Source organism: Brugia malayi, assembly GCF_000002995.4.
Source record: "Brugia malayi strain FR3 genome assembly, contig: Bm_v4_ChrX_scaffold_001, whole genome shotgun sequence".
In the NCBI taxonomy this organism is placed as follows: Eukaryota; Metazoa; Nematoda; class Chromadorea; order Rhabditida; family Onchocercidae; genus Brugia; species Brugia malayi.
The window spans coordinates 14922647-14946292 of NW_025062479.1; the positions used below are offsets into that span (position 1 = coordinate 14922647).

General features: G+C 28.5%; 4 protein-coding genes and 2 non-coding genes across 8 annotated transcripts; 5 read left to right on the forward strand and 1 right to left on the reverse strand.

The window, feature by feature from the left end:
• Nucleotides 1-314: 314 nt before the first annotated feature.
• On the forward strand, nucleotides 315-6203 carry Bma-gfm-1 (the record flags this gene model as incomplete). Of its 2 annotated transcripts, XM_043074917.1 has the most annotated exons (19): nucleotides 315-359; nucleotides 615-705; nucleotides 844-929; nucleotides 1290-1422; nucleotides 1636-1822; nucleotides 1898-1979; nucleotides 2326-2452; nucleotides 2770-3004; nucleotides 3217-3298; nucleotides 3479-3616; nucleotides 3685-3786; nucleotides 3897-4076; nucleotides 4164-4261; nucleotides 4504-4666; nucleotides 4848-4992; nucleotides 5219-5292; nucleotides 5376-5459; nucleotides 5604-5689; nucleotides 6110-6203. In XM_043074917.1, 19 exons carry the CDS (start codon nucleotides 315-317, stop codon nucleotides 6201-6203), a joined length of 2232 nt encoding a protein of 743 aa, XP_042930851.1. The 2 variants fall into 2 exon arrangements, with proteins under 2 accessions (XP_042930851.1, XP_042930852.1); XM_043074918.1 differs by lacking the exons at nucleotides 315-359; nucleotides 615-705; nucleotides 844-929 and having other exon boundaries at nucleotides 1320-1422.
• Nucleotides 6204-6959: 756 nt separating this feature from the next.
• Bm8912 (Uncharacterized protein) lies at nucleotides 6960-8762 on the reverse strand (the record flags this gene model as incomplete). The annotated part of the gene is made up of 3 exons (XM_043074919.1): nucleotides 6960-7042; nucleotides 7570-7659; nucleotides 8645-8762. 3 exons carry the CDS (start codon nucleotides 8760-8762, stop codon nucleotides 6960-6962), a joined length of 291 nt encoding a protein of 96 aa, XP_042930853.1.
• Nucleotides 8763-12952: 4190 nt separating this feature from the next.
• Bm14561 lies at nucleotides 12953-13025 on the forward strand. Its single transcript has one exon. It is a non-coding gene; the product is annotated as a tRNA-Arg (tRNA).
• A 527-nt stretch (nucleotides 13026-13552) lies between these two features.
• On the forward strand, nucleotides 13553-17693 carry Bma-cacn-1 (CG1676-PA, putative; the record flags this gene model as incomplete). Of its 2 annotated transcripts, XM_043074920.1 has the most annotated exons (12): nucleotides 13553-13678; nucleotides 13886-14023; nucleotides 14148-14305; nucleotides 14501-14731; nucleotides 14875-15001; nucleotides 15139-15300; nucleotides 15574-15819; nucleotides 15889-16001; nucleotides 16262-16460; nucleotides 16625-16755; nucleotides 16989-17094; nucleotides 17457-17693. In XM_043074920.1, the coding sequence occupies 12 exons, from the start codon at nucleotides 13553-13555 to the stop codon at nucleotides 17691-17693; spliced, it is 1974 nt and encodes a 657-aa protein (XP_042930854.1). The 2 variants fall into 2 exon arrangements, with proteins under 2 accessions (XP_042930854.1, XP_001891602.1); XM_001891567.1 differs by lacking the exon at nucleotides 15139-15300.
• Nucleotides 17694-18163: 470 nt separating this feature from the next.
• On the forward strand, nucleotides 18164-18291 carry Bma-mir-5864. Its single transcript, XR_006228153.1, has one exon. It is a non-coding gene; the product is annotated as a pre-microRNA Bma-mir-5864 (primary transcript).
• Nucleotides 18292-21032: 2741 nt separating this feature from the next.
• Bm8913 (Uncharacterized protein) lies at nucleotides 21033-22778 on the forward strand (the record flags this gene model as incomplete). The annotated part of the gene is made up of 4 exons (XM_043074921.1): nucleotides 21033-21092; nucleotides 21484-21645; nucleotides 21884-21990; nucleotides 22577-22778. 4 exons carry the CDS (start codon nucleotides 21033-21035, stop codon nucleotides 22776-22778), a joined length of 531 nt encoding a protein of 176 aa, XP_042930855.1.
• Between the last annotated feature and the right edge of the window lie 868 nt (nucleotides 22779-23646).

Genomic DNA, 23646 nt, shown 5'->3' on the forward strand with positions numbered 1-23646 from the left:
GATTTTTTCTGGTTCATCAATAAGTAGTTTTCTGCTTACCATGCATCATTTTATGGAGAATGTATGAATAAATATTTATTGTCCATTTATTCAGTGAGGGTAAGTTGTTAAATGTTCAAGTATCTTGTTTTCTTGATTTGCTGGGAAAAGGGAAATGATGAAGATTTTAACTTCTGTACTTGAAGTTCTGTAATTTTGGACTTGGAAAAGGCTGTCTTTTGCTATCGGTCTGTGGTTCTTTGCATTATTTTAGGTTCACTAAATGTGATTATAGCTATCACGAGAGTAATATAAGTTGAAAACAGCAACTCATAATGGTATTAAGTCGAAGTAGACGTGTTACGCTGGATATCAAATCAGTAAGATCAGATATCTAATTGTTTAATCTCACCAAGCTTTTTTTTTATACTTTTGAGTTCATGTTTTTCCCGTTCTTTGCTTTTATTGGCGGTGCACTTTTGCGGCTATAGTAATTCGACATTAGGAAAATAGCATTAAAAAAAGCATTTAGTAAAGTGTTTGATGGAACAGAGCAACTAAGTTTATTTAAAGAAATTTATATCTTTGGGTCTTCAAGAATTGTTTTATATTAATTTTATTATATATATTTGCAGCTTATTGTGAATTGGAGGAATTTAGCTACGGCACGTACCGATCCTATTCCTACCTGCCGAACAAAACCATTGGAGAAAATTCGAAATATAGGTTTGTTTGTTTTTTCTTCATTTTTTCATGCAGTTTACTTTTAGTCTGAAGAAAATTAGTAAAGGAAATGCGACATGATCTATGCGATCGACAGATTGGCAGAGTTTTCCCAGTTGTTTAATTTCACAAAATTTCCAGGTATATCTGCTCATATTGACTCCGGAAAGACTACTGTTACGGAAAGAATTTTGTACTATGCTGGTCGAATTAAGGAGATGCATGAAGTACGATTTTAATAAAATCATTTAATTTCAAAGTCATTCAATAGTTATGTCGTACATTCTCAAAGAAACTGGTGTTTTATCTCAGTAGAATATGATGTATAGATATCTATTCAGTTCAATAAACCTTAAAGAATTTAGTAGCTCCAGGCATATTTTGTAAATGGCATATTTCCTGCTAACTCGTTTTTGCTATATGATCTTACATTGCTTGATTTTTACAGCAATATTATTCTGTTGAGATAATTTTCCTTCTTTGCAATTATTGCAGCATTCCAGCATCATGAAAATTACGACATAATTTAGTAAAATATAAACTGATACTTAAGAAAAAAAAAATAAAACACAGCAAATTCATTTCAGGTAAAAGGAAAAGATGAAGTTGGAGCAACAATGGATTTTATGGATTTGGAAAGGGAACGAGGAATCACCATTCAATCAGCTGCAACTTATGTTGATTGGAATGGTGTAAATATTAATATCATTGACACTCCAGGTTTATATTTCTTTTATTCTGATTGTGGATCGTGCACGAGAAGTGATTTTGTTTCTTTTCTTTTGATATATGGATTAGAACAGTGCAAATAACATAGGGATTGTAAGCTCATTCATTCTACTCCACATATTTGCAATCAAACCTTACATAACTGATAACACCGATAAATAAGATCGATTTCTTAATCTATTATACGGATTTGAATGAAATTAGGACATGTTGATTTTACGGTGGAAGTTGAACGAGCATTACGTGTGCTGGATGGTGCTGTATTAGTACTTTGTGGTGTTGGAGGAGTACAAAGCCAAACATTCACTGTCAATCGACAGCTAGAACGTTACAATGTACCGTTCATTACATTTGTCAACAAATTGGATCGAACCGGTGCAAATCCATTTAAGTATGGTGTTTTAAATCTTTTTTTTTTTTTCAACATTTAGGCATTACCTTATAAAAACATTGTGATTTGTTACAGAGCATTAAATGATATGCGAACAAAATTGAAACATAATGCAGCCTTGTTGCAAATACCGATCGGAAAAGAACACGGCTTCAAGGTTTATCTAGATCAACTGATTATTTATAAAACATATTGGCGGTAGATTTCTAAATGGAATCGATATTTTCCTGCTTTTATACAATTATTATTTCCTAAATATAGCATTAAGTGATTAAGTGGTATGATTTCCGTCGATCGTCTTTGACTGATTTTTGTTCTCATTGTATTCAGGAGTTCTTGGAATGTCCAAGACAGCACGACACCAAAATCAATATTCAGTAAAGAGATGCTTTTTGTTCTGAGTATGAAAAGACATCCCTTTATTATTCAACTTATAGAATATTTACTGTCACTTTTTTCTTTTTATACATTATCTCTTTTTGACCTTTATGCATTACCTTAAGGGTATCGTAGATCTGATCGACGAACAAGCAGTGTATAACGACGATTTGGATGGAAGCATATTACGAAGAGATGAAATACCGATTGAATTGAGGATGCAAGCTAAAGATATGCGTCAAGAATTAATAGGTGAAACGATCAATTCTTATTTCTATATATGTAGCCATTTATCCTAACTTTTTCATATGCTAGTCTTCCAAAATTCAATTCCATATTTTTATGATATAAAATGATTAGTTGTAAATAGAAAATTTCAACATTCTGTGTACAAGAATCTGATAATTCTTTTAATGACAGAACTCTTTACGCATGTAAAATACATTGTTGTTATTGAACTTCTACTTCTTTGATTTTTACAAATAAGGAATAAGACGTTGTTTGCTCATTTGTTTGATTCCTTGGATCAATGAATCATTAATAAGTCGTCTTGCATCATAAAATTACAGAATATCTTGCAAATGGTGATGATCTTATTGCGGAACAGTGGCTTGGTGATATTACACCAACTATGTGTCAAATTAAAGAAGCTATTCGTCGAGCTACAATCAAGAGAACCTTTGTACCAATGCTTGTTGGCACCGCATTAAAGAATAAAGGTGTCCAATCGATGATTGATGCTGTTGTTCAGTACTTGCCCAATCCATCAGAAGTGGTGAATCATGCTTCGACATTAAACAGAGTGTAAGTACTTACAAAATTACAAATATTAATTTTTAGGAAATTAAATTTAAAGTTTTATGGGGTTTAGAAAAATAGATTTAAGGTCATGGCTTTGAAATTTCTCTTTTTACTTTCACTTTCTGATTTATTTATTTTCGCTGACTTTGACTTGCTTGTTCTTTTCATAACTGTCGTTTTCTTAAGCTCTGTGCTGAAAGGCATTAATATTTTAGGACCAGGAAAGAGGAACAAATTGTGCTAAATCCAGAGCGCAGCAACAGTAAGCCGTTTGTTGGTCTTGCATTCAAATTAGAGGTTGAATTCTTCATATTTTTGTGTGATCATTTGATTAATTTATTCAAAACAGATTTAAAAATTGTTACAACAAGTTTCTATCTTGTTTTTCTTGCAAAAAATCTCGTTTACAAAAAAAACGAAAGCAAAAACAAAAAAAAAGAAAAAAGAAGTGACATTTATAATTAAGATATTCTATAGGCTGGAAAATTTGGGCAGTTAACTTATTTCCGTGTATATCAAGGGCAGTTATGCCGCGGTGATACTATTTATGCTTCAAAAGATGGTAGAAAAGTACGCGTGCAAAAATTGGTTCGAATACATGCCAACTTACTGCAGGTAAAATTTTTATTTTTTGGTGACTTGCTTTTTTTTTTGTAAAAAAGCCCTATGTTTTTTTTATGCAGGAAATCGATACTGCATTTGCTGGTGATATTTGTGCCACGTATGGTTTAGAATGTTTCTCAGGTGAAACATTTTGCGGCGAAAGTGATTGCGAGGTTTATTGCGTAAGTTATTTCCTTGCTTAAATGCATGTTATCTCAAATCCATTGTAGTAGAGAAGGTTATTTCACTTCTGCATATGCCCATTTTAAGTCTGAAGAATTGCACTTTTCAGGAATCAATGCATATTCCGGAACCAGTAATTTCCATGTCTATTCGATGTGTAAATAACAAAGATGGTGACAAATTTATGAAAGCTTTAAACCGTTTCACTAAGGAAGATCCAACATTCCGTAAGGAATATAATACTGAAGCGCGAGAAACCGTAGTCTCTGGAATGGGCGAATTACATTTGGTATACTTTCGAATTCTTTCATTTTAACATTTTCACTCTTTCTTTCAGTCCTTCCTTTTTTTCTTTTTTTCTGTTCTTTCTTTCCAGGAAATCTATGCTCAACGTATGAAAAACGAGTTTAATTGTCCTGTTATATTAGGTGCACCAACGGTTGCTTACCGTGAAACTCTTGCGAAGCCGTACAGGTATATTTAATTTTCACTCATTTTATTTTTTCCTTCATTACTCACCGAAATTACGCATACATGAGAAAATATTCGATTAGCAGTAGCAAAGGGAAACTATTTGTTTGGAACATAAAAGGAGCTTTCGACAATTTTCAATTGCAGCAATATCAGTTTTTCTATTAATATTTTTAATTCAGTATATTTGAATATTTTATATCGTCATTATATTTTGCTGTCGTATATCAAATCTATCTTTTAAGATTTTATTATCGACATAAAAAACAAACTGGAGGTCAAGGACAGTTTGGTGAAATTGAAGGAATAATAGAACCATTGCCACCGAATCGGAATATGGAAGTTGAATTTACTGATGAAACAATCGGGAATAACATACCGAAAAATCTTATTGTACCGCTGAAGAAAGTAAGTTTTACTAACTCTAAATTTAATGGTATATTAGTGATTGATTTAAGATTATAAAACATGTGATATAAATAAATTACGAGTGTACCATAAATGATTGATATAAACGAACGAAAGCTAAGAATAAGTGGGAAAAAGCATAAGCGGAAATTAGAAGATGAAAGTAGTTGGAAATTTTCAGGGCTTCAATATGATGTTAAATGAGGGTCCACTGATTCATACCAAAATTGCTGGAATCAAAGTTCGGCTTCAGGATGGTAAAACGCATGAAGTTGATTCGACTGATATTGCTATGATAAATACCATGCAGAATATGATGAGAGAAGGTTAGTAGTTCTGCTACGTGATTGATAGATATCCGATCAAAAGAATTGGTTCCTATTTACCGTCTTTTTTGAATCAAAATTTTCATTGCATTAGCTTAGTTCAGCATTTTGATGACAATTCATCACAGTAAAAACAGCTATTATAAATATTAGCTGTTACAACTGTTAGAAATCAAAATGTTTGACATATCATTGCGTTGTTACATTATAGGCATACATTTTTCAGCATTTTTGAAAGCTGACTGGAAATTGTTGGAACCTATAATGAAAGTGGATATAACTATTCCAGAGGAGTTTCAGGTAGCGTAGGCTTACCATTCCGATTTAATTTTTCTTCTTAGTTGTTGAACCAATTTCTGCAATAAAATAATTGATATGTTTAGAATTCAATTTCGAGCACACTGTCATCAGGTGCTATCCTGTTGGATTCATCACTTTCTGGTGGCTATTTGACACTAACATGTGAAGTGAGTTTGCATATGGTGAAATTAAGTTATTTCGTTTCATCAAGGTCAATGCAGAACATTACACAAATTTTGATTTGGAATTTGAAGATTGTTAAAATCTAAATTCTTGTTGCATTTTTGGCATTCTTTGAAAGCATTTTCTAGGCCCCGCTAAGATCAATGTTTGGTTACTCGACGAAATTGCGGACAATGACAAAAGGAAAAGGGGAATATGTAATGGAATTCGCCAGGTAATTCAAGCAAAGTAACACAATTTGTTACATTATCTATGTCCTTTACTCTAATAATATTCGGAGTGTAAATGTAAAATGGAAATATTATATCAGCTGGAAAAAAAAGTGCTAGTGCAGAGGTTTTTTGGAGACTGAGCAACATAGATATTGATCTTTCACCCTTTTCCACACGTGAAAGATTAGAAAGAAAGGACGAATAGTCGTAAATATTGCAACAAAAACTTGCAAATCCCTATTTTACGAGTAGTACCATTTTTTTTTTTTTTTTTACAATTACTGTAATATTACGAGCTGTTTAATTTTGACCATTATGTTGTGCTCATTTGGTTCAAAAAAGTCACGCTAGTCTGACCAATTAGTCCTACTGCCTACTATTATAAATGCAACTATCGTCGAGAATTTATTTTAATCATTCAGGTATGCACCATTGGCCCCAGATATTCAACAACAAATTATTAAAAAATGGAAAGAAGCGGACGAAAAAGAAGACGATAAAAGAAAAAAGAAATAAAAATAGAGAATAATATATTTTTTTGTTAATTGTAGATTTGAGTGTAATTGTTCTTAAATTTTTCCAAATATTATTTTTTTGAATCTGATAGATATTGTAATTTGTACATTCTCATATTTTTTGGTGTATTTATTAATGCTATGAAAATGTTACTGGTGAAGAATGATACGATTTAAGATATTCAACTCTTTCATTTTAGTCTATCAAATATTTCGAAATATTCTAAAAATTACCGGTATTTGATTAAATGGTAATCGATAAGATATAAAGTGGAGAAATAATGTGACATGTTATTGTTGTTATCATATGTTGATCTGTTAGATTAGAGGATGAATGTTCTATGTTATTTTTTTTCACTTTACAGTGGATTATGCATATTTTAGATGGTCAAATATTTGCTCAATCAGTCAATAAAGTATGTTAATGTTGCAATAGTTTTAGAACAGAATCTATCCATGTATTTGTGTGTGTGTGTGTGTGTGTGTGTTTGTGTTATGTATGTATGTGTATGTGTGTATATAATATACCGATTTCAAAAGTGCTCTTTCGTCAAAGTATTTCTCATAATGATACTTCTCATAATATAATTTTCTGGCCAATAAAATTAAGTATTTAATTATCCAATTTATTATTTTATAGTTCACTAGCAGTTGTAGTCTAAGTGAACAATAGATAATGTTAGCCTGGAAATGATTATGAATGATAGTTGATGATTTTCATAATCATTCATATTCATTTGATATGTTTGATTCCATTTTAGCGACGTATATCCAATATTCGTTTTGGACGATATAATTGCCAGATGTCGTATTTTGGCACAAATTCAACGACCATTTCATCTAAAACTAAATTACTGATTGTACTTTTTTACTGATTGTACTTTTTTTTTGAATTGCAAAGAATTTAAAATACTTTTTTTTTGAGAAAAATGTTCAAAACACGAGCAGTGTATGATCCTTAGAAAAAAAAATATTTCTCAGTTCTAGAAAAAAAATTTACTTTTTTTTAAAAAATACTTTTTTATGTGAAACGGAGAATATATTATTCTTTGATAGTGACATAAACATGACAATATCAAACGTTTGCTAAGAAATGAACAAAAAAAGAAATCAAGTAAATTCAAAGTTTTATCAAAACAACTAGACTTCATACATTTTATGACTGCTAAAGATACTATTTTGAAAAATTACAAAAAAAGGAAACGTCTCCAAATGTCAATATTTTGAATATATGCAAGTTAATTAGCCGATCTCACGGCTAATATAATTAAAATAAAGGAAAAACTTTTTTTTTCACGTTCAAGTAAAAAAAAAAGAGGAAATAAAAGTTAACATTTGTTGATACAAAGTTAGTGAATAAAAATTACCGCCAATCATATTAAAATCCATTGGATGAAAATCCGTGAAATCTGCATAACTGCTTCGCTTTAATGGTCGTCCAGGACGTAAACTGTTACCTGCAATTATTAGACAATTACCTGTAATATGGATAATATTTTCCTTTCCTTTTTTTCTTTTTGTTTTTTAAAATAAGTTTAAATAAAATACCTTTCCTTATGCCAATGTTTTTAACAGTTCGATTTTTAATCAAATTAAAAAAAAAAGTTTGATTAAAAATCTATTAACAATAAATGTTACAAAAAAAAAAAATTAAATTAATCCTTCAAAAAAAAAAGGAATTATTTAAGAATTGTTTATGTTACAGCAATTGAATTATAATTATTTTTCTAAATCATAAGTTTATGATAATTACTAAATTAAGTTAAGAATATTTTTTAATAATAAACTGTTTTAAAAGGGCAAAGAATTACTTCACTTATCTAATGTAATGTTGAATTTTGTTCTTACTATTTGACACTATTGCTGCATTTTGATTATGATTATAATTTAATTCTATTTGTTAAATATTACAGCATGAAATGCTACTATTTGTTGTACAAATATAAAACAAACGCTAAACCTCAAAAAGGAAGAAAAAAAAAACACTTAAAAGTAATCATATCACATAATTATCATTATAATTTAGTTTCTATCACTTTTGAGAATGAGCAAAGAAAAATTTTCTTTTCTTAAATTACTTGAAGGCATGCAGCGTTTCTATTGCAGTATCATTTTGAAAATACTCATTTTTTTAAACTATAATAACAATAACAATAATAATAATAATAATAATAGAAATAATGTTGTTTAATTTTAAAAATAAAAAACACACAGATTTCTACAGATGCGAATGATGATGCTTAATAACCTTAATTAAAAGCGTTCCATACTTTCTTAAAGTTTCTCAGTTATAAAATTCATGTGTTTTGTGGAATTTACAAAGGTTAAATGATTTCATTTATTAAGTTCGAAAAAAAATTCATTTATCAAACATTTTACAAAAGCTTGAATGAATTCTGTTTATCAAGTTTGAATCAAAATTTAAAAAGAAAAACTGATAACCTATATATTTAACTCTTTCCGCCGATAATTTAGGCTTCCATTCATGATCCAGCGGTAATCCATTAATGTTACTTGTGATGAAGAATAATAGAAAAACCGTTGACAAGATTTTTGCCATAAATATATATCAATTTTAGTAGAATTTGTTAATTATATACCCTTAAAAATTATTTATTGTATTATTGTAATTACAAATTAATCATTTTGTGTACGTGCGTGAAAATTTTCTTAAACGTACAATTAATTTGATATCATTTCTATTATTTTTCATGAGTTGAAAATTTAATTTACCATATTAGTATGCAATTTAATTTGCTTTGAATTGTTAAAAAGTAGAATATTTTTAATAATGAATTATTTATTAATAGTTACTTTTTTATTTAGTCAGTCAATTAGGAGTTTGCTTTTTGAAAATTTATTTATCACTATCAGTTTAAAATTAAAATATTTTTCGAAATAGACACCAAAAAAGAAGAATAAACAAATCACAAATGATTATAAAGATATAAATAAAAAAATGTAAAATAATCGAAATGATAAGAAGGAAAGCGCTTTCAATTTCCTATTTTTATTCGCATTTCATTTCACTTTCACTGAGCTTTGAAAATTTTTGCAGCAGTACAATTTCATAAAATTTATTTGAAATAATTATGAAAATTAATTGGTTAAATTTCTGTACATTAGGTAATTTCAGATTATCTTGCTCCATTCTAAATAATCAAAAGAAAAAAAAAAGAAAAGGAAAATGAAATTACGAATGTTACGAGTATTACTAAATTTATTCTATTAAATTATGAAGTTAATCGAAGCAATAATTGACGAAAACGAAAAATGTTATAAAAATATTTTGTTGACATCAACTAATGAGCTAACTATTTTTAAAATAAGTTTGTTTGAAATGACTGATATAGGAATATCATTTGCCTCTTTTTTTTTTTTTTTTTTTTTTTTTTTTGGTGGGCTAAAATGCTTAATCGTTTATGGCGTCATAATTTTACTTAAACATGCATATCTTAAAATTTTTTCACGCTTTACAAATTTGCTAATTGATAAAAAAAATTTTTTTCTTTTTAATCGAAACTGCCATTACAGCTTGTTAATAGATCCATTTCCTGAAATTTTCTTTTGAAAATTTAACACGAACTTTTATTATTATTGCAAACGGTTTTTTTTTTTTCTTACTGCTATTGAGAACATTTTAGTTGCATAAAATATTAAAAATTTCATTAGAAAAAAAAAAAAAGCACTGAAGTATATTTTTAAAAAAAGGACAAAAATTGTTTTGAATTCAACTTTAATTTTGTGATTTTAATTATTTCTTTTTTTTCCAGAAAAAAGGCGAATAAAAGATTAATATTATGTACAAATTAATGAACGCTAAAAGTATAGTGAAGCAGTAAATATATGAAATTTTTTAAAATAAGCTTCCCAAATTAATTACTTTGCAAGGCTTAAGCAGCGATATGCATAATTAGATTAAATTAATAATATATTATTGTTGTTTACAGCATAATTTATTCATAATATTCTAATTCTGCCCGAATATGAAGTATTTCTTACAGTATAATTGATTTTTTTGTTTAGATTTTGATTAATTGATTTCATCAATGATAATACAATAGTACCTGAAATGTATTATTTATACATACAATCTTTTTATTACTTTACCTCTGATTATTTTTTTTCTTAACCTTTGCACAATTATAATATAGATACAATTTTGCTTTTGTATACACATTACTAAATTTGAAAATTATTTTTTCCATTAAAAATATCAAAAACGTTGTAAAAAAAGGTACAACGATGAGTATTGCTGAAGAAGTTTGTAATCACTGCAAGAAATGTTTAATTAGTTGATAGTGCAAAAAAAAAAAAAAAATTCGGAATTCTTATGAAACAAATTGTAATTACTAATTTTATTAGTGCTAATTATTTGCTAATTTAATCTGACCAAATGGATGTTACTAATTATAAAGTAAAGTCCTAATTTTATTGTAATTCATAATATGTTTGTTTAAAATTTTGAGCTAAAATTACTCTAAATTACGATAAAATCATTTTAAAAAAAAGCCCAAAATATTTTTAAAACTAAAAAAGTTCACTTGAATTGGTTGGATGACTTTTTAGTTACACAATCTGAATTGGCCAAGATATCTGAGAATTATTGTGTCTAAGGAGTATTGCACAAAATACAAAAGCTGATTAAACTGATAGCTTACTTTAATCCATTGTTTACAACGAGTTACCTATTCCGTTTATTATCATCTCTTCTTCTACTTTTGTTTTCCAGATCGTTCTAACTGGTAATTATACCTTAAGCAAAGTTACAAAGTGATATCATATAGTCATTACATGTTATTACGGAAACTTGTGAGATGACCGACTCATTTATGATTTATATGAGTGAAAAAAATTGGGGCAATAAAAACAAATTTAAGTATTTCTTATTACTTATTTATTTATCATAAATGTCCACTTTTTACATATTTTTCAGTTACATTGACAAAATAATTAACAGAATTTTCAAAAGGAATTAGATAAAACTAATGAAGATTCCATTTTTTTTTTACTTTTGTTAATTTAATACTTTTCTTCCTACGCTGATTTCCACTGATAACAACTGATAACATTTAACGGATAATTTATCTTTTGTTTTGATTAATTGCATTAATAATAGCTACTTCATTTTGAAGATGGGTATTATAAGGATTTAGAACGAAATAGTCATAAGATTGACAGTTTAGATAAAATTACTCGGTTACTTCTACCAGGAAACTCTGCTACAATAATTTCAAATTCTAACCTTCTAACTAAAGAAAATTTAAAAATTGTGAATTTGTCAATATATACATGAAAATTTTGTTCAATGAAGGTATTTTTACTTCAATCCAATAAAGTGAAAACAATTATTAACTTATGCATTTAGCTATAAATTATCTTTGTTAGAGTCTGTTTATTGTTATCAAATTCAACTATTTTCGTTGATGTTAAAAAGTACCGATAAACTGTAATTATTTCATTTCATTAAACGAAAAAAAAAAATGTACCAAAATTATTTCTGTAGTTTAATTCCATCAAGAAATCTTCATTTCTTTTCTTGCTTTTCATTTTGCTTGATGAATGTTTTTGCAAAATTTCTAATAATCCAACAAAATCAATTAGTTACTAATTAATAAGAATTATTCAATAATGTAAATGTTACAAGCGAATTTTGATATTTATCATTGTCCATTCTTCTGTTGTTTGTACATAATCATTAGGAGCCAAAAATAGGTTTTGCAATTATCTTTGAATGTCTATTTAATTTAAAATTATTCAAACACCACATTACAGAATTGAAAAAATGCTTGAAAATGAAGCGAAACATCTTTTCACATTATGCGTCTAGTCAAAAACGAATTGTTAATCCAAGAAAAAACATTAATTTACTTGCAACCGTGTAATCTTTTAGAAAATATTTTGTCACCGCTGCACTAACAATGATTCAAAATATGTTAAATGTTTGTAATTCAAAATATCAAATATTGCTTCTTGTTTCAACTTTTTAGCACATGTTCTTTATCACCGTAGTAACTAATTACTTTCTTTATCACTTAAATCACTTGTGAACGCAATTTTTTAATTTAAAATTAAAAAAAAAAAGAAAAACTACCATTTTGCTTTCGAAATTTTTAACTGAAAATTTCACTCTTTGGAAAATTTTCGTCTTTTTTTCATTTTGTTTTTGTTGATGATAGAAAAATCTACAAGTTAAGATATAACAAGGTAATATAACTTCTTACATACTGAATATACCAATGAAATAATGGCTACTCAATATGCACATACATTTTACTATTAGTGAATATATCGTAAATACACCTATTACTCATATACAAACATGTTGTATCCGTTGATATATATAGCACGTTCATATATAAATAAACTTACGTACATCTTTAATATAATAAATAATCGAATTTTAAGAATAGAAGCATTTATTCATATATGTATCCGTTTGGTTTAATGTAATATTCGCATAATTTTTAAGATTATCAGCTAGATCTAATAATGATTATCACTTCGCCAAATTAAATTATGAATTAGATATATCTAAAGGGATTACTAAACTTGATATTTTACAAAAATAAAAACAAGAAAAATAAACAAGAACAAACTGCACAACAACACTCAATGTAAGTAAGTAATTGCATAACGAGATAAATCAATTCAATTTGCTTTCACACTTTTTATCCTTCATTTACGTCCATTTAAAAGTAAAAATCATTTCAAGAAAGGACATAAGAAATAATACTGGACCTAACGTTTGGCCTCGTGGCGCAATGGATAACGCGTCGGTCTACGGAACCGAAGATTGCAGGTTCGACTCCTGCCGAGGTCGGGGTGGATATACCGTTTTGTTGTGATTGGGAAACCCTTACTTTTCCCGTGTTTTTCACCCTGAACTATGATTTAAATTTAATCATTGATTATTTTAGTAGAGGAAGCATATACTCCTCTAAAGTTACTATCAAATAATTTTATTCGTTTAATTTCCATCAAAATATTCATATCCGATACGATTTGTATTAGTAGCCATATCGGGCCGTATTATATCGATGAGTGAAACGAATTGGTTGCTTACTGCGAGATTCCTTTTTTGTTCTCTTTTTATATGCTAACTATTATTTCTTGTCGTATAAATTGTTTATTCAAAGTTTTATGACAAGTTTCACTTCCATTTGGTAGCTTTATTTTTTGCATAATTGTTAAATCATCGTCAAATATCTCATGATTTGATTATTTATAAAGTTTTAAGTTTTCTTACAAATATAATAAAATGAGTAATTATTTGGCTTAAATTTATATAACTATAATAGTTTGAAAATAAATTTAGCTGATGTTTACATAGTGTATTCTATAGACAAAATGGGACATAGAGAAAAAAATAAGAGAAAAAGAAAACATGAACGTGAACGTGATAACGAGAAACGAAAGAAGAAAAAGCAACAGAAACATCATGATCATAATTCATCAAGCTCCGATTCTGATAAGGTATTGTTACTGTCTTGATCTGTAACTTCTTAATACGCTTTCGCTTTTTTTTTTCCTCACTAATTTTATTTCATTGTTAGCGTTAATTATTATTATAGATTTTGGTTTGGTTGATATGATAGATATGGTAGACTGTATTCTAAAAGTGACTTCCACAAAACAGACTTAATTGCATGGTTGACGTATAATACTTCTCATTATTTTTAGGACAATCGATTCGATCGACGTTTGAATGCATTACGAGAAGAGAAGAAACGAAAGAAGAAGAAAGAAAAAGAAAAGAAGAAAGAGATGGAAACTTCGGAGGAAAAAAAAGCCAGACGTTTAGCAAAAAAATTGAAAAAGGTTTTCTGGTTGTGATTTTCTTATCCGAGTAAGAAAGTGATTTTATTCCTATGAAACTTGAAGATCTCAAATCTTCTACGTTGTGAAGTGACACATTATCTGACTTTCACTTATGATTTTGAAGGCAGAAAAGGAGTCAGGTTTTACGTTCGATGATGAAGCCAAATATACTAACACAAATAATCCATTTAACGACCCAAATTTAACGTCTACTTTTATATGGACTAAGAAATTGGCAGCTGAAGGCAAGGCTGAATTATCCCTCAAACAAATTGAAAAAATGTGAGTTAATTGGTTAGGTTACAGTAAGCTCATGTTTCAGGTCATTTGGTTAGTTATTTATCTAAAGAAAGATACAGTTTTGATACAAAGCTTGTTAATTTTTATGCAGTTTTTGTACAAAGATTGGAACATTGGACGGTCAGTTATCATAATTAAACTTTATTTTTTCTCCTTTATTAATGTCATTCAATATAGGAATAGAGATCGTACTATGAAGAACTTAGCAGAAATGGAAGAGCTCAAACGAAATCGAGAAGCACGAGATGCGGCTCGGGAAGATCTAGAAATGATCAAAAGGGATGAGGAAAGACGACATAACTCGGACTGGTATGCAACAGAAGAAGGATTCTTACTTAGTCAGGCTAAATTACGTACACAGATCAGGCTAAAAGAGGGACGAGCAAAGCCTATCGATTTTCTTGCCAGGTGCTTTGATTTTGCCGGTTTTTACTGCTTCATTTCATATTCTGAAACCATTTTCAGATTAACTGCATTTTTTTTTCACTAATTGCTGGATGATATTTTCGTCAGCTGCTAGAGTTTTTCTTTTATCATTCTAATATTTATAGATATATTAGTTATGACAACGAAAAGATTGAAAATATAAAAGATGAAGAATTCGAGCTTGTTGATCCAGTAACTTATCTGAGGGGACTTAAAATTAGAGATCTGGAAGATTTGCTAGAGGATATCAAGGTATTTTCTGTCTTCTTAACTCCATTCGCTTTATATTTTCATAATCATTGCAATTTTTAGTGTCATATCTTATCGAGCTACCTAGTGACATCTTTTCTTATTTTTTCTGTGCTGCTTTTTTGCAGTCCTTTTTATAGGTTTATCGACGAGTGGATCCAACTGATAATTCAGTCTGGTGGACTGATTTTTGTACAGTTGTTCGGCATGAAATACGAAAGCTGTCTAATGATGTTAATTCAACTTACGCGAGAGAATCAGTTCATAATTCTGTGCAGAATGATATTACCAAGCTATTCAAGGTGAGCATGTTTTGCTTGTCCACAATTTTGTACGACATTATGACGAAGTGAATTATCTTTGCAAATTAATACATTTTTTGACAAGCATTTGGTAATGGCAGCATAGATTTTGGAATTTTTTGAGGAAATAAAATACCTTCATGTTGTTTGCTTTAATATATCACTTGCAAATGATTTCGGAAAAAAGAAAAATGATCGAGCAAGGGATAGCAATAAAACTGACTCAATACAAAGACTTTTTGCGAAACAAAATATTATCAAATAGTATTTCAGGGCAAAACTCATCAAGAATTAGCACTGTTGGAAACCCAGATCAAAAAAAAGATTCACAGTGGTGAACCTGGCGTAGATGTAGAATTCTTGGAATTTACACTACAGCATCTTCATGTATATATGGCAAAAGCTCGTATTCATGAGCAACATCAGGAAATATTGCGGTGTAGACTAAAAAAAATAAAAGAAGAGCAAAAGACTGAAAAGGACAGGCGTGAATATGAACCAGAACAGGTCTCCAGACAGGTAGTACTTAGTTTGATTTAATTTGTATTAAGGATGAATATCAGAATTTCTCTAATGAAATGATTCTAGGAACGTGGAGAAGGTTCGAATGGAGTGAAACAGTCAGCTAAGTTAAAAACACTGTCTGTACAACTGGATGAATTGGATGCTATGGACGATGATGTTAAAGAACAGCAATGGCGGTATGTTTCAATGAAGTTTGATTATGTTTCTTTGTTCTTCTTGAAATTGATATGTTAAACTGGAGGAAATAAATAAAAAGTATATTGCGCATCAAATGGTTTTGTTCATTGTAGTATTATATCATGATAGAAGTTGATCAGAGCCTATGATGGAATGATCAGTTAGAGGCTTCCATGAATAAATTTCATGAATAAATTTTATTGAGTACTGAACTGTTTATGAAAATTTTCTAGTACTGAAAAATCATAAGTGAATTTAGGCTTCTAACAGAGGACGAAATGGAGATTCTAACACTAGAAATGTATGAACGTGGTTTGTATAGTCCATCGTATGGTGACGAAAAAGAAGCTATGCCAGGTATCGAGATTTTGGATGAAGCAGAAGATATCCAGAAACGTGAGGAAATGATGGACAAAGCCGAGAATGGCTCTGCAGCTTCTACATCGGCTGGTCTATCGGTAATTTTTTTTTCAAATTTTTGTCAGGTGGTTGTTTAATATTTTTATCAGTCAGCAATGCTAAGAACGAATGATAGAGGCATCGCTTTTCTCTATCTGTTATTTTCAATTAGAAATTAAAATTGAGTTTAGTCTATTTCGTTACTTTGTTATTATTACTGTAGACGGCAGAAGCAGAAATGGAGTTGATAGCTCGCCGAGGCATGACGAATGATGAGGCAGCATTTTCTGTAGAAGCACCACTTGAAGCACAGACTTTTCTTTGGTCTGAAAAATATCGACCACGGAAACCAAGGTAATTCTCGCCCAATTTCTGTCGCATATTGGTTCTTAAAAAACTCGTTCTCGTTTGAAGTTATATTTTTCTTTTTCCATGAATTTCAAGATTTAACAGTTTCAAAGATATTTAATATCTTTAGTGGTTTTTATCTTACTAGGATTAATTTGCTTTTCACCTGTAAATCAAAGCTTTTCACTTGCAAAATTTGCTTGCCACATGTAAAGCTTTTGCGACCTTTTCAATTACAGATATTTCAATCGTGTACATACTGGATTTGAGTGGAATAAATATAATCAGACTCACTATGATATGGATAATCCACCGCCAAAAATTGTGCAGGGTTACCGCTTTAATGTAAAACTTTTTTTGATCAGAATTTTGAACTGTTTTTGAACTTATGTAGTCTGTTAAATTAACACCATTTAAGAGCTTTTTTTTTTTTTTTTATCAAGTTAAGATTAATATTAACATCTGGTAAATAAAATATGTCTTTACCATAAGAATGCTAGAATACTTAGTAATCTAGTAATATTATTAGATAACTTTAACATTGGCTTACCGAAAGTAATTTACAGTGCCATAATGGAAAATTTCTAGTTGTTCCGTTCATTCCGCAAACTAAATTAAAAATTTCGGATTGTTCTCTTTATCCCACAAACTGAATTGAAAATTTTACCTGAAAACTCTTTCTGTAATGCAAACTGAATTGACTTCAGATATTCTATCCCGATTTATTAGATGTCACAGAAACGCCTACGTTCACGGTAACACCATGCGATGACCCAGATTTTGCTGTGATAAGATTTCATGCCGGGCCTCCCTACGAAGATATAGCCTTTAAATGTGTTAATCGAGAATGGGAAATTAGCCATAAGCATGGCTACAAGTGTCAGTTTGTTAATGGTATATTCCAGTTATGGTTTTACTTCAAGAGGTACCGATATCGACGCTGATTGATAATTGATACAGTTCAAAATGTTTTCGAAATGTTTTATTTCTATATTTATTCAGCATATTTTCGCGATAGAACTTCCCTTCTTGACCTATATTTTGTTTTTCGTGAATTTTTTTTTTTCGTGAATTTAAGCATCAAATTGTTAGATTTTGATCATCAAGTACTTTGATTATTCTTTACTAAACCATAACAATTTTGTCTAGATACTGTTGTTGATGAATTCGTTTTATTGCACTGAATAAAATCAATACTAAGTTGAACAGTTGGAAATGAAGTTATCATACTGAAGTGCAAAAAAAAAGCTCATCATACATAAATTTGTCGCATTCGAGCATTACGTGAGTGTTCCGTGATGTCCACACGTTTCACATTTAATTTTCTTTCAGCTTTACATTCTGAGACGATCGAAATGGCCTATACAGGCCGGTGCAAATGATGCATTGTTATAAGGCTTGTCGCTAGTAAGTCATTCGGGGTTCGATTCTTGGGTGTACCAGTGATGAAATGACGTTAATCTGCTGTTCACGTAGTGATCATACGTTTGAAGTGAACGTTTGTCATAAGTCTGAGGTCGTATCATCCAGGGAGATTCATTCACCGTACGCTAAGTCAAGCTTCATTAAGAAAGGTTGGAATGAATGTTTGTCACGAATCGTCATGTATTACTTTCTCCATTAATTGCACATATCATCAGATCAAGCGTATTATCAGATAAGATTAAACAATTTAACACAAAAATAAATGAGCGAACAAAATGAAGTAAAAACGCAGAATTCATGCAGACAGTTCTTATATCAAAAAATTCTTTTATAAAGAATTTTGTATGAGAAAACGTTTCTGACTATTTCTATGTATTTCTGACTATACTCAAAATATTAGACCCCACATGCAATAAAAAAGTTTCAGCAGTTAAACTCAAACTGCATCCTGAGTTGAGTATTAATCTTCCACAAGATTTGAAATTCTGCGAAATTTTTTCATAAATCCGCTTTTTTATGTCGATTTCTTTTTTCAGCTGAAACATTTGGATAGTTAAAAATTTCTCCATAAGTCACAATAGCCCAATTACAATACTGGCTATACTAATGATGTGTAAATAGCGGTACTGCATTAGCAGCAACTTTTTTTCATTATAGTGAAAATAATTTAAACAATATTTTTCCAATTTATTTATTTATTTAATTTTATTAGTTTGTCACAGTTTAATTTCTTTACTTGTTTTTTTTTTTTTTTTTTTTTTTTTAATTTTCTTTGTTTGCTTATTTATTTATTATTTATTAGATAAATGAACCAAATAAATAAGTTACAAGTGCATGTTTTCATTTTACATTGTAAAATATAAATTTTTGTATTTTTTATCGCTGTATAACTGTTATGGAATAATTTGTTGAAAAACAACAGTGTAATTTAAATGTTAACAAAGATTTTCAACTTATTATTCCTAGATGAGTGAGTAAAGGTCAAGAAAGGTTATGGTCATGTTCTTTTAATAATTGATATAAATAACGAATGCAAAAATCTTGCGATTACCTATTAATTTCTAATGTATTTTGAAATTAGCAATAAGCGAATTTAAGCAAATTTCAAAGCGGTTGTTTCTTAAAAAATGACATATTCTGTATTTTTTTAATTTTTTTTAAAATAGTTATTATCTGAATAGCTTGTAAAGGTTGACGTTTCATAAACATATAGGATAAAAAGTTAAAAATAAAGAATTGATAAACACTTTACTAAAATTACTAGTATTTTTTATCGAAAGTTGCTCAACTTTAATTTTAGATTTCTGTAGGAGAACAGGGTGGGAGGAAAAGAGAGAGAGAGGAAGAAGGAAGATAGGAAAGACGACATTTATTTGAAAATAAAATAATGGTTATTTGGAATGCATGAATTTAGATAGATGCATAAACTGCATTTACTAAAATGCATGCGCTATCAAATCAAACTGATTTAATTTGTATGTTATAATAGTTATAAAATTTTTGATTAGAGTACAAAAGAAATTACTATAGGATAAGCAAATAGGAATTTAAAATTAAAATTTTAATTATTAAATGATTTATCAGCAACGAAAACGATAGTCAAACATTTTTTAATTTCTTGTCAAATTTAAACTGAAAGTGTCAACTTAATAAATGAATAAACTATGCCAAAAGAAAGCAGAACAAAATGAAAAGACAATAGAAGTGGAATTCATTTTAAAAAATTTTTTCTTAATAATCTATGAAATTTTAATTTTAGCATAGTCGTAGTAAAACAGAACGATTACTACGATATATTCTTCGACGACAGCAGTGTGTCATAATGCTATCTATGCAAATTATTTTCTTTATCTTAATTATTACTGTTATTTTCGCACAATTTCACAGTACTGCTAATCTTAATGTTTGTTTTATTGCATTTCCATTTTTTTTCATTTCGTTATTTCTAACATTTTTTAAAACACTTTTCTTAGAAATTTTAATTATTTTTAAGTTTTTAAAAAAATCTTTTTTTCTTTTTTTTAAATATTATTTTATAAAATCAAATGATATGTTAATTTTTTTTTTTTTTTTTTGCATATTAACGTTATTTCCTTCCTCTTTTTAATGGCATTTATTAATTATATTATTTTGAATATTAACCAATTTAGTTTCAATAAAGAAATAAAAAGAAAAAGTTAAAAAACTTCATTATCACCAATTTTTATTTTAGGAAAAGTATTTTCGGTTAATTCATGAAAATGATATATTAGTTCAGTATACAAATTTTTCGAACTTCTTTTCATGCAAATATTATCCGCCTACTGAATATGATATTGTAAGAAAAACTGCTCAATTTATATTTCTTAATTTCTAACAGTTTTTTTAATTTTACTATTTATTTTATACTCAAAATTTCCCAATAAGGATAATAAGCTTAATATAGGTAAGAAATTCTAATAAACTATGCTTAATTTCGATAGAGTTAGCATTGACGAAACATGCGAAACAATAAAAGTTTTTCAAAATATTTACATATTTTCCCCACTTATATATAAGTTCATAAAAAAAAAAATTCTTTTTGTAGAAAAATCATCTAAGTTTGGGAATAACTCATAAGTTATTTTTTTGCATGTGCAAAAAATTTAATCGGGTTTTGTTAATAATTTTGTTTAGTAAGAATTGAAGTGACTCTAAAAATTTTTGGAAAAAGGAATTTCAAAATGAAAGAATTTTTGAGGAAATTATCTTCGTTTTATTCTTTTTTTTTTTTTTTTTTTTTTTTTTGGGGGGGGGGGGGGGGGGGGGGTGAATTAAAATGGATAATTCTTTTTTTTCTGTAGTCAGAATGTGGATGGGGAAATGATGAATCGTCTTTTATGATAAGATTTCATCGGCGACGAACTGGTACACACAAATGCGCCTCACGGCTTGACATGGTTTATTTGTTTTTAATTTGAATCAATCAGTACTTTTTATTTATCTTATTTTGTTAATTTCATTTTCTCTTGGTTAACCCGAAAATTAAACTTATTTTACGAAATAAAACAAAAATTGCTTAGCTTAAATTTTCATACTAGACCAAAATTCTTTTTTAATTGTTTAATTTTCTTATTTTTTTTGTTTTTCTTGTTCATATGAAATTTTTGATATTAAACTTTTGATCTAACAGTTATAAAATTTTGGATACTATGAAATTTTCAAATTTAATTTTTTTTTTTTTAGAAATTAAAGTTATTATGGCTTGAATTTAGTATTCCAGATGATTTGAAATATTCAAAGCAAATTTTATATACCCTTCAAATATACAGTAAATTTAATTAATTTTAGATCCCATGTGATCTAAAATATCCAAAATCATATAGACTATGGCAAAATGCACTGAAAATAGCGGTAAATACAAGTGATTTCGTAAGTGAATATCGTCCCTGTCCAGGTATTTTCAATAATTCCATCGGCAAATATGGGATATCTCCACAAACTTCAGTTCTGGTGAGTTATTAGCTTTTAATTGCATTCAGCTACTCAATAACTTCATTCCACTTTTATCAATCAAAATTTTTTCCAATTCTCATTACACTTTCAGAATTATAAGAATTTAAAAAGTGTATAAGAGTAACAATTAGTGATAAACTATTAAACTTGTATGATTAATTTCTTATCACCTAAAGTTTTGTAATGATTTTTCAAGATTCTAAAATATACTGGAAGAATGGTAATAAACTTGCAGGCCCCAACAATCAGAAATATAGATCAATTCGGTAAAGGATTTATGCTTCGTCCAAAAGATTTTATTATGCGTTGCCCGATTTGCATGATTAGCAGTAAATTTTCTTCGTAAGCTTATTTGTGTTTTTTTTTTTTAATTAAATAATTCAATTAAAATGGAGAAGTATAATTAAATCAATCATTTATCTTCTCTTTTTTCCTTCTAACACCTATTACATAATATTGTAATTTGTGAAGTTCACTTTTCATTAATTACTTCTGATAAGATAACTATCAATCATTACTTCAACTTAATGCAAATATCTTCCTAGTATAAAAAAAAAAAAAAAAAAAAAAAAACAACTACATTCATTTCAATCAGAAAAAAAAGTTGATATAAAATTCAAATTTCATCTTATTAATTTTTAACTGTTCAATTTAACTCTCCAATTAATTTTTCAAAATAATATCGAACAAATATTTATATTAAATTCAAAAGAAAACGAAAGGAAGAAAATCGTCATTAAAACAGTCATAGTTGAAATTATTTAAAGAACTTTTTTTGCTAGTTATTTAAAATAATTTTTAGAATAGCTGTTTGAAATGTTATTTTAAATAATTCTCACATTCTTTTTTTTTTTTTCTTGACTCAAAATAGGTAATATAGGGAAGAGATAACAATGTTAATTAGGGCGGTAAATAAATTCGATGATAGGAATATGCGGAAAAATTATTGCGCACGAAGTATGGAAACACTACGAGAAGGTTGGCCACAAAAAGCTGCACTTTGTGATGAAATTGAAAATCATCCATTTCAACAATTTTGCAACACATATGACGCTATCATGCATAAAATGCATGATATCACAGCACCTATTATCAATAGTGAAGCCAATTATGATCAAGATATTGATTAATCAACTTTATCAATGATGAAAACAGTGAAACAAAAATCAGAATTTTTGTCTAATCATTTATCAGTATAAAGTAGTTATGATCACATGCAGAAAATACACAAATACTGTAAATGTTATTAATGCAATGTTTTTTTTTTTTTTTTTGCAATTTTGAAATCGTTTAATTTGAATATATGTAATTATATTCTTTATTATTACTTTTTTTCTTTGCATCCATAGATTTAGGACTACATATAAATTTGTTGAAAATGAATTTTAGACAACTGCTCACTGATTTTAGTTATCTAAATATTTCGTGCTAAGCAATCACTGATTAATTCAAATTTTTGCCTGATCTAAGCAACCATTGATTGAATAATTCAAATTATACATTTTTTTGACTTTAGTCAATTAACTAACTGATTCAGCCGCTACACTTGCTTAATCTTAGGTATTGTTTGGTTTAAATCAAGATTTACTTGACAACAAGTTATTCTTTTGATTAGTTAAATTGGATGATACCAAGTTGTTACACGAAAATAAGCAATGCTAATAGTAATTATAATCTTATTAGCATGACAAACTAATGTGTTAAAATTTAAGTAGGAGCTAAATAACAACTTTAATTTTAATCTGTCATCCCTTAAAGACTGAACACTACCACATATACGTAAGAATACAAATGGATGGAAGGGTACTTACTATCAATTGTTTTCGCAACGCTCCAGTTATCGTGATCTACTGTTATTGAATTTTGGCAAACTGGGACCAGTAGTTGCAAATTATCCCGAAAGCTTTGATGGCGTTTGAAGTAGAAGGTTAGAAGCTAAAGTTGGGGTTAGTGAGTTGGCTGCTTAATTTCTTTTTTTCTCCTCAGTTCAATGCTAAT